The following is a 10,785-nucleotide window of genomic DNA, read 5'->3' on the forward strand; positions in this document are numbered from 1 at the left end:
AAGTTGGCCAGATTATATGAATTGTGGGATGGAAGATCAAGGATTTAAATCTTAATTCTCATTAACGTATCGTCGCATATGTGACTTCTTTTAAATTCATAGAGATACGTGATGTACTCGTCTAATTCGATGATGATTCATGGTGCGTTTGAATTATCATTTTTCAAAGAAAAATTATTATATTTTTCGTGAATACATTTTCAATCACTTTTTTATTTCATATATATCAAATCGTTACTGTAATTGTTTTTATAAAAAATTCAAAAAAATACAATATGAACGAGGCCCAGTCTCCATTCCCGTCGATTCTCTCGACTCGGTAAAGATTGAAGTAACAAATCTTTTCATCCTTCTAACTGAGTGTTCGTAACACAAACTTTAGATGTTCATATTTTGAAAAACATAACATTAATTAAGAAAAAGAGCGAATTGCGCAAAATGTCACTAAACTATTTCAAAGTGCCGGTTCTGGTCACTAAACTTTTTTATTAGCGCGAAATATCACTGAACTAGTAAATCTGTACCGTTTTAATCACTCCGTGTATTTGTGCCGTCAGAAGAGACAGAAATCAACTTTTTGAAGGGCAAATTCGTTTGCACAGTCAAAAATCATTGTTGTCACGAGCATTTTTCCATGCTTCAACTGCCATCTTTACATCACGCATAATATTAAATAAAAACCAAGTTCAATCAGTGTAATATTTCTTTAATTGACGCTGCCAAGTAGCGCCCATAATATTTCTTACTTTTGTGAGAAAATTTGGGAAACAAATAGGTGAGTGCTTGAGCCCGGCAGGATCCTATTGCATCCGCCATCGACCCATTCTTCCACGTCCTCAAAATCCTTCCCTATTCCTTCCTCCGCCCTCCTCGTCTACGTCTAAAGCTCCCATCCTTCACTCTTCCATCCACCATGACCATCTACGCCTTGATCCTCCTCACCTACTTCCTCGTCGTGTCAGGGCTCGTCTACGATGTCATTGTTGAATCTCCGGGCATCGGATCTACTCAGGATCCTCGCACCGGATCAGTTAGACCTGTTGTTTTCCTCCCGGGTCGGGTCAATGGGCAGTATATTATCGAAGGGCTCTCCTCTGGGTTCATGTTTGTTCTTGGCGGAATTGGGATTGTGCTTTTGGACTTGGCTTTGGACAAAAATCGGGCTAAAAGCGTCAAGGTTTCGTTTGACTCAAGATCCTGCTGGACCCACTGCATCAGGTCTAAACAACGGGCTTCCTTCACTACCAACCAGAGAAGCGTATTCCAAACTCAGTTCATTTGCTATTCTCTCTGGGACATATCTTAATAGTAGCTCCACCAAAGGCTTGGAATTTCTTCTCACTGCTCTGTGAAGGAGACCCATCTCAAACATTGCAGACCTTAACAAAGGCTGCTCTCTTGCACCTATATTACCATCAAGAAGAAGATCTAGGAGTTTCTTCACGACAGCACACCAACCATGGTCTGCTGAGAACTGTATAATCCACTTGAATCGTGTGAAAGCAAATGGATGAGAATTTTGATCTCAGTGCCCTAGTTTAGACTTCAACTGACTTCTATGGAGAAGCCAACCAAATTCATGTATAAAATCCATGGCCAATTTTCTACTTTCGATTTTCACACCAAGACAATCTGTCTCAAGTAATTCCATTTCACTTTCAAACATACGGATATCAGAGCAAACATCCTTTTCAGCAACTATAAAAGGAAAAAAGCTGCTACTAAGGCCAAGATCTTCAAGCTGGATGGTTAAAATATATCAAGAGTAAGGAAAACAAGGAGAATTGCACCCAAATCATAAATTGGAAAAAAAGAATTTAAATTTTCTCACTATATTAAATAACCAACAGAAGAGACTGTGCAGACGAATTTGCCCCTCAAAAAGTTGATTTCCGTCTCTCCTGACGGCACAAATACACGGAGTGACCAAAACCGTACAGATTTACTAGTTCAGTAACATTTCGCGCTAATAAAAAAGTTTAGTGACCAGAACCGGCACTTTGAAATAATTTAGTGACATTTCGTGCAATTCGTTCTAAGAAAAATATATCAATGCAGGGTATAACAATTAATTGTCAGTGTACGAAATCACGCAATAGGTTATGTCATCAACACACACTACTGTATTCTCGTGACGAGCACTTATTTTATAATAATAATAAAAAAAACCCTTTAATAAATTACAACAGCGATTACAAACAGAGCTGCGTAGGTCATGTCCATCTCTGTTGGATAAAGGAACGGAGATGTGTGGGTGTCAATTTCTGATGGATTGCTTATGTAAGGTGGAGGGGCCCAGCTGAGGCCATTCCAATATTTTTCCCTATGAGGCTATGACATGTTTCTACTACTGTCCGTCGAGTTAACGAAACGGAACATATCTGATGGTTCTACCGTCCATTTGGTTTAAAGTAATGACAACGACCCTATGACATGTTTCTACTGTCCGTTTAAGGAAACAGGGGGCTGCCCTTCCCAGCATCCATAATAATGCTAATGCTGACAGAATCTGAGTGCTGCGGACTTCGCACTTGGCCGTCTATGCATGCGACAAAAAAGTCCTTGTGCAAGATCCTCATAATTTTAAAGCTACTATTTCCATGGGCTTGACAAAAATGCGTTCAAGCCATTGCAGCCCAATAGTTTCTCCATATTCACAACACAAGCAATCCTTCCTTTTTTTTTTTTTTTTTGCACCGTAGTCCTTTAGTTATCAAACCCATTGAAGATTAATTTTCCTAACACTATGGAAACTAGACGTAACGAAGAAAAATATGATCCAACTAAAATTGTAATCATCCAATGAACCCAAGGTAGAGGTCCTTCAGATAGTACGTAGGGACAAATGGACCAATTTTACACCATAAGTTGCCAGCCCAGATTGAGTTGCTCGAGGAAAAAAATTGGATCTCACAAGGGCAAAGGAGAAGAGGAAGAGCCCAAGCCCACTTAAGCAAAAAGATTATACAGGAAAAATAATACATATATTAAAAAAAAGGTCTTTTTACCAAAGGGGGCCATTTTAAGATGCGGCTCGTCCATTTGGATTAAAGGCTCAAAAAGGACAAAAAAATATCGCCACCACTATGTTCATGAGTTAACCCGCGACAGTGATGTTGCATGAAATACAAAAAGCAAAGTCCCCAGTCCTCCCCCCCCCCCCCCCCCCCCCCCCCCCCAAACAACCACTTAAAAGAAGAATCTAACTTTGAAAGTATAAATACAAAAGGAAATTAGAAATAAAAAAGAAAAAGAAGACAAAAGGCCCACTAAAGCTTTAGCTTAAGCTTCGCAGATCCAAAGCCACTGAGTCTTTTTTTTTTTTTTTCTTTCTTTGTTTTTCAAAGAAAAAAGAAAAGAAAAAAGATTTTTGGTAAAGTGAGCATTCTCCTTTTACTCGAACTTACTTAGTCAGCACGTACCATAGATTACTATTATTACATACTGAAAGTGGCTTGTGACCTTGATCCAGAATGTGAAACATGACCAAACTCAAATAAAACCATATTTCCACTTTTGGTCTTTCAAAATCTAAAAATTCTCCTAAATGTACTAATTAAGACCAAAAACATGCGTATAAAAATATAATGACAAGCATATCCGTTTCGTAACGCAACCTTTTTGGTTGGTGTGATACGTACACAGAGCACGGTCTCGTAATTAGTAGTACCAGATTATGTACTAGTAGTACCAGTTACAACTTCATGATCCGAGGAATTTTAGGGCGCGTTTGAGTTGCAATTTTTCTTCTGGTTGGATAGGGTGTTATTTGAAATAATTATTGTAACATTTTTTTATGGTTTGATGTATGTGAGATAAAAAAAAGATAATTGAAAATATAAAAAAGTGAGTTGAAAAATGTGTTTACGAGGTAAGCGAAATATTATTTGCCAAAAAAAAAAGAAATATTATTTGAAAAAATAAGGTATCCAAACAAATCCCGCGTGTACATATTTTTTAATCATCTTTTTATTTCACATATATTAAATCGTTACTGCATTTTTTCTATAAAAATTTCAAAAAAAATGCAATTCAAACAAAGCCTTAGGTACAGTTGATGTTGCAGATTACATACCAAAGAAAATGTTATACTTATTTAACTTTAGAAAAATGTTATTTGTATTGTCACTATTTATTTTATCATATAATTTGGCATGTGAATAATATATGATTAAAATTATAATAAAAATGTGATTAAAAAATAGGGGTATAAATAACATTTTCTTAACATATATATATATATATATATATATATATATATATATATACGTGCGTGTCTGTGTGTATGATTTTTTATTTTTATTTTTTATTTCTGGGAGGGGAGGGGAGGGGAGGGGAGGTGAGGGGTGTGGCGGGGGACTGGGGGAGGGGTTTGGAGGGTTGATTTTAATGCATTGGAATCTCTTAGATGGCGCAATTTAAGGGATGCAATAAAAAGTTGCCTGGGCACCATCTCCATTTCCCTAGCGGCTAGTGCTTCGTTATCTCCCCACCCCTTTCTTCATTTCTTACCATTTTCTCAACTCAACCCCACCAAGCTAGCTACCCTCTACTGCTCCCCACTCTCCACAATCCATCCCTCCCATTCTTCTTTTCCCCATATTCGGGTACTAATATATGCCTTTCACTCCCATTTCTTTCATTTTTTCTTCTCAATTTCGTATCTTCATCTTATGCTGTTTCTGGTTTCGAAGGTTATTTGCAGAATTCTAGTGGCTGGTATATCATGACAACGTTGTTTCCTTGATCAACTTTCAAATTTGCTCCCACAGCAGAGAGCCGTACCAATACGATCGGGCAAACGGAGAGAAGAACAAAAACATTAAAAAGATGCTAACATGCATAGCACGTTCCAAGCAACCCACGGATGATTCCGTTGATCATGAGCCCAATGGCAATCCCACTAGTAAACAAGCCATCAGAAATCTCACTTCTCAGGTGCAATCCAATTCCCAACACCCTTCATCACTAAAGAGATTCTCTCTGAAATATACTTGAACGCATAAACTTTTTTATGTGTCCCACACATTTTCTTACGTTGATTTATGGTTCAATGGCAGATTGTTTCCTAACTTCATCTTTTTTTAAAAAAATTTATGTTTGGTTTTGAGGTGTTAAAGATCAAGGATATGGCATTGAAGGCTTCAGGGGCGTATCGTCACTGCAACCCGTGCACGACTCAGCCGGTGCAGCAGCAGCCGCGGAAGAATGGGAGCAGCAGCGGCGGCGAGTCGGACTCGGTGTTGTCCGCCTCGTCCGAGAGGTTCCGGTGGTCCTACAGGCGGACGGGGAGCTCCAACTCCAGCTCCACTGCGGGGAGGAAGGAGCTGGAGGCTAGGTTGAAAGGAATTTCCAGCGGCGAAGGAACGCCGGTATCAGCGAGTGGTCGGCGAGTCGACCCGGTGGTGTTCGTGGAAGAGAACGAGCCTAAAGAATGGGTGGCTCAGGTGGAACCCGGTGTTTTAATTACCTTTGTCTCTTTGCCACGCGGCGGCAATGATCTTAAGCGAATTCGGTTTAGGTAATTAATACTCTCTTATTTTCTACACATAATTTTATCTGAATTTTGACGGAGTTTGGTGAGATTTTTATTTTTATTTTTTTTAAAATTATTGTTCTCCTCTGGATATAGACCTCTCCATTAATGCCATGTCTTTAGTTTTCACTTTTCGCATATGATAGTAAAAAAAAAAAAAAAAAAAAACTAGTAATTTTTTTTTTTAAAAATCACAATATTTTACTTACTATTTATTTTATGGTGATATTGGCATATATCGTACATACTACATGTAATCCAAAAAGGTGAATTATTTCTTTTCCAGAAATAAACACTAGTTGTGATAATAATTGAGTTGTCAGTGGTGACTATGATTTGGCATAATTAATTTCTTGGACCAACCTGCTGCCGAAGTTTCTATCTTGACAAAGTTGCCCTCTCGTGGATTTCATGAGCAAATGTTGCATTACTAGCCAAGAAACTGCCGCAAACCTTTTAATGCATACATTTACTTTATACTGGCCACGCTATTGAAAAGCTCTCTATTCTAGTCTTCTAATTTCACTTCTTACCTTTCCTTTCCTCCCCCCCCTTTTTTTTTTTTTGAATCTAAAAAAATTACAGAGGGCAGAAAACTTCAAGAGTGAAAATTCTCACTTTCGCGTTCGAGTGATATGTGGGGTTATAGTTTAATTGAATGTCAAGTCATGCCCATCATAATGTGAGACACTTTAGCGCAAGAGAACATGTATACATCAAGTAGAGAATAAAAGAGCCTAGTTATATAATGACATGGGGAATTTCTTGGAAGGATTTCTCTAATATGAGAGGGAAGCTGCGTCATTGACTTGTGTTCGTGAGTTGCCTTAAAAAGGGTTGTAAAAGATTTCTAAAAGTTCACCTAAAAAACTTCTTCTCTTTATAGGATTGTTTATACCTTTTGCTGCTTTCCTGCATCTTGTGGATAATGCCACCCAATACAATGAATTGATCATGCATATTTTTTATGTTGAAATGGCGAACAAATGATGGCCCAATACTGGTTATTGGTAGTTTCTATCATTTCCAGCAATGTGCAAATGTCAGGTATGGTTATGGTGTAGGTGGGAAGGAAACAGGGGGTTTGGTTTTTGTTTGCCATGCAAAAAGGATACTTATTGCACTTATTACAAAAAGCAAGCGTGTTAAAAGTAAATTTTGACGCTCCATAAAAGTGGGTTTTAATCCTCCGTTAATTTCAAACCACCAGCATTTAGCAGGGCTTGAAGCAATTATGCTCTTGAGATAATGGAAAGGCCATGAGAATATTTATAGGACTTTGGCTACTTTTCAAAGTCCACAAAGGCAAAAAAGCAACAAATTCATCAAGACTTTGGTGGGTCAGGTTTGATTGTGTTGGCCAACCTTTCACTAGTTGTTGCAGTCTTGTCGGAAGATTGCAAATGCTTTCATTTTCCATCTTCCTCACGCGCACCGTTTGATTTGTCATCTTGTACCATTGTTGTCAATTTGTCTGTGAAGGACTAGGATGTAGGCGTTGCAACATTTGCACTTGCGGTCGCTTACAACTGCAATTTTGACAAAATGTGAATCTGAAATTGGCTTCTAAATAAGGGACATTACTGGGGAGCTTTCACTTTCTTGTTTGCTTAGAGTAAATACTACTATGATAAGGATGTAGCATTGTGAGATGGATGATTCATTTTCCAGGGGACCATAAAACTCTCTTCCTTTCTTGATGATGATAATGAACCCTCGTGCCACGGATATCCCAAATAACCTAATATTTTGTAAGGTTGGACATATTGTACTAGCTTTCTGGACTTCTAATATCTCTTCATGGATTGTGACTCAATATCCAAACCCGTGAAATGACTGGCTGTTTTCTTGGTTGGCTGCTTTCGCAAATTATGAGTCATGACCCCATTGTTTATTCACACTCTGAAAGCATCCATCCAAAGTCAAATCTATTCCCTTTCATCATCCATGCACCATGGATAGTTGTGGTTTTTTAAGTATGAATGGCGTCCTCTACTCCAAGAAATTTGTGGTGGCCTAGCTTAGTGGCCTACCACAATTAACACTGGTTGAATAAAGAATGAACTACTACTTTGCTAGGTGTAATCTTGTTTACCATAAGAATTCAGGAAGAATAATAATAAGAACAATAAAGAAATGTAATGGCAGGTATAGGGAACAAATCACTACTTCGTCCACCACGAAAACCAATAACAAAGTAATGCAGCACAAGAAATTTCTCTTATTGATGTTTCCATTGCTATGAGTTAGGCATATACAAAATTAAAAGAAGAAAGACGTATTATCACTTATCTGTTGCATGGTCATGAAATCTTCTGCATCTTTAACATCAAGTTTATCCCTCAAGACAATATTTACTGCTACCTAATTTCATTGTTGCACGTCTCTTCGGGGACATCCGATAAAATATAATTTCATTGTTACGCTCGTCATCTGTGTAGCTGATAGCTTTTGATGCATCAGAATGTATGCTTTTCACTTGTAACATGCAGATAAGCTAACTAACGTTTGCTGATATACTCTGTTCATCGGCCTGGTCAAGGCATCTGATTAAAGTTTATTATCTGCATTAGTCGAGAAACGTTCAACAAATGGCAAGCACAAAGATGGTGGGCAGAGAACTATGAAAAGGTTATGGAGCTTTACAATGTCCAGAGGTTGAATCGCCAAGCTTTTCCTCTTCCAACACCTCCGAGATCTGAAGATGAGGTGAGCGTACTTAACCATGAGATTATGTTAAACGCTTTGGCAGTTGGATCCTGCATCATAGACATAGTACCAATTTCAAACTGAGGACATTATGTACACTTTGTTATCCGAACATCCATTTTGTGGATTTTAGCGCATCCTCCAAGCTGCTGACTAGTATTAATCCGATTAAGCTAATCAGGTCACACAAATTAGTGACTTGCTCTTCTTAACAGTGACATTCTAATCACAAAGTGTCATTCTTTTATAGAGTTCAAAAATTGAGTCCGTTGAAGACAGCCCCGTAACTCCACCATTGAGTAGAGAACCGCTTCCTCGTACCCTCTATCGCCCAACAGGAATGGGATACTCTTCCTCTGATTCCCTTGAACAACATTCGGCAATATCTCGTCATAATTACGACTCTTGTGGTGTTGCATCTACTCCAAAACTCTCAAGCATAAGTGGTGCTAAGACAGAAACATCATCAGTTGATGCCTCGATGAGGACCAGCTCATCAAGAGATGCAGATCGCTCTGGAGACATATCAATCAGCAATGTCAGTGATCTAGAAACTGAGTGGGTTGAACAGGATGAGCCAGGAGTTTACATCACTATCAGAGCACTAGCAGATGGAAGAAGAGAACTCAGACGTGTCAGATTCAGGTTTGTTCTTCTGCATCTTTGCACACTACTGTACCTGCATACGTTTTCGAATGCATTGAAGCAGATGGTCAACAAGCTTCCTAGAGAAGAATGCTATGCTGTTGGATGGTAAAGCTTACTTATAGAAACTTACTGCCCTCACCATATGTTTGCTTAACACTTACTGAAATCTAGCAGAACACAGTTTGATAAGCGAATTCATTTGATTCAGACAATTCAGTCATGTCTCACAGGACTTTTAGCTTCTATTGTTTAACCAACCATCTGTTTAGATGAACTTCATTTGATTCACACTGACGCATCTCAAATGAAACTACAAGAGTCTAACCCTTTGTTTATTGTTATATTTAGGTAAATAGGGCATGCTAACTTGATTTTTTTTGCATGTATAATTCTCTGTCAAATGCAGTCGTGAAAAATTTGGGGAGATGCATGCTAGACTATGGTGGGAAGAGAACAGAGCCAGGATACATAAACAATACTTGTAAGTTGGACGGGTTTCTACATATACCGCTGCTTGTTGCTGTTTGAGGAATGAAGAGGAGAGCTTCTGCCTGCTAGAAGGCAGCAGTATTCATTCCAAAAAAACCAGAGTCCCTCTCTGAGAAAATGGACCAAATTTCACACATGAAAGTGATGCATCATGTTAGAAGAGTTCAAGCCTTTCGACTGCAATTATATATACGCAACCTTCTGGTTGTGAGTCATTATAATCTTTTTGCTTTTCATGTTTATATTGTCTAAACTATGATGGGTGGGGAGCATCCATACCATTTGTGGGGGTCTAATTGGTATACAATTTGAGAGTCAGGAATATTGAAGGTGCACATCAAAAAAGATGTTTATGTGGGCAAAATTTTCCATATTATCCACCCATTAATATATTTCATGTTATGAATGAATCACCCTTTATGGTCTGTAAATGTTTCATGCTATGCTTTGGGAGAATGAATCAGAGATCGAATTTGATCAATCCTCATTTTTCTTATTTTGGTTTGTTGCCTTGCATGTTGAGCAATGAGTCTTGCGGTCTTGACCATCTTCTTTTCACTAATCAAAATAGTTCACACACCCGAAGACAATAATATTTCTAAACACAATTTCAAACGCCAAAACTACGCAAAGGCACAAGAAACAAATCATTTTTGAACTGAAATCCTAGTAAGCATAAGCATGGTGCCTCTTGAACTATGAAATCTTAAAACTAGCAAAAGGTATTAACGCTGCAAAAAAGTTCATACTGATTAATATCCACAAGCTGTATCTAGGCAAATTCCCAAAAAAAAAAATAAATTCACCAAAGCATGCATTCTAGCAGTCATATTCACGAGAAAGAGCAAATTCCAAAGAATTATTCAATAAGCAATAAGCATGCAGTCTAGTTGTAAAATTGTATCTTGATTTAGCAGATGATACATAAGAAAACCGACCAACAATGGACATGCTTAAACCTCCTTGAAAGAAGTACGAATTCATAGACTTTCCAATAAACTTTGCTCAAATGGATTTATCAACATTGTACTTGTTTGGATTGTGATTTTCTGCAAAAAAGAAAAAAAAATTTTTTTACGTTTTCTGTGAATACATTTTTCAATTACATTTTTACCTCACATACATTAAATCGTTACAATACATTTTTCTACAAAAACTTCTTGAAACGGCAATCCAAGCAGGTTAATTCTTCAAAATGACCAGCAAGAGAATTAGGAATAAAGATTTACGAAAAGCAAAAATAGATGGGTGATATGAAGATAGTAAAAGGAGATAACATAAATATAGTTAAGGGATTTTGAGTTGGCTGGTGCTTTCTTTGTAATCAATCCTTTGTGACAAATTAATAGTACAAGGTGTTGAAGTGGAATAATTGGAAGTCTAGGTTGGAAAGTTGCAATTAA

General features: G+C 37.8%; 1 protein-coding gene and 1 pseudogene across 2 annotated transcripts; both read left to right on the forward strand.

Annotated features, from left to right (window-relative positions):
• The first annotated feature begins 111 nt into the window (after window positions 1-111).
• On the forward strand, window positions 112-1,607 carry LOC113692902 (uncharacterized; annotated as a pseudogene).
• Window positions 1,608-4,445: 2,838 nt separating this feature from the next.
• LOC113691424 (protein Brevis radix-like 4) lies at window positions 4,446-9,863 on the forward strand. Of its 2 annotated transcripts, XM_027209553.2 has the most exons (6): window positions 4,446-4,607; window positions 4,695-4,938; window positions 5,121-5,521; window positions 8,110-8,245; window positions 8,496-8,890; window positions 9,300-9,863. In XM_027209553.2, the coding sequence occupies exons 2-6, from the start codon at window positions 4,831-4,833 to the stop codon at window positions 9,376-9,378; spliced, it is 1,119 nt and encodes a 372-aa protein (XP_027065354.1). In that variant the 5' UTR covers window positions 4,446-4,607; window positions 4,695-4,830; the 3' UTR covers window positions 9,379-9,863. The 2 variants fall into 2 exon arrangements, with proteins under 2 accessions (XP_027065354.1, XP_071908918.1); XM_072052817.1 differs by lacking the exon at window positions 4,446-4,607 and having other exon boundaries at window positions 4,689-4,938; window positions 9,300-9,500.
• Window positions 9,864-10,785: the final 922 nt, after the last annotated feature.

Source organism: Coffea arabica, chromosome 6c (genome assembly GCF_036785885.1).
Source record: "Coffea arabica cultivar ET-39 chromosome 6c, Coffea Arabica ET-39 HiFi, whole genome shotgun sequence".
Lineage (NCBI taxonomy): Eukaryota > Viridiplantae > Streptophyta > Magnoliopsida > Gentianales > Rubiaceae > Coffea > Coffea arabica.

Bases quoted from the DNA above. Each gene is read 5' to 3' on its own strand.
- LOC113691424 (XM_027209553.2), top strand. From the start codon at position 4,831: ATGCTAACATGCATAGCACGTTCCAAGCAACCCACGGATGATTCCGTT. The intron at 5,522-8,109 runs GTAATTAATACT...TATCTGCATTAG, and splicing joins CTTAAGCGAATTCGGTTTAG to TCGAGAAACGTTCAACAAAT. The intron at 8,891-9,299 runs GTTTGTTCTTCT...TGTCAAATGCAG, and splicing joins CTCAGACGTGTCAGATTCAG to TCGTGAAAAATTTGGGGAGA.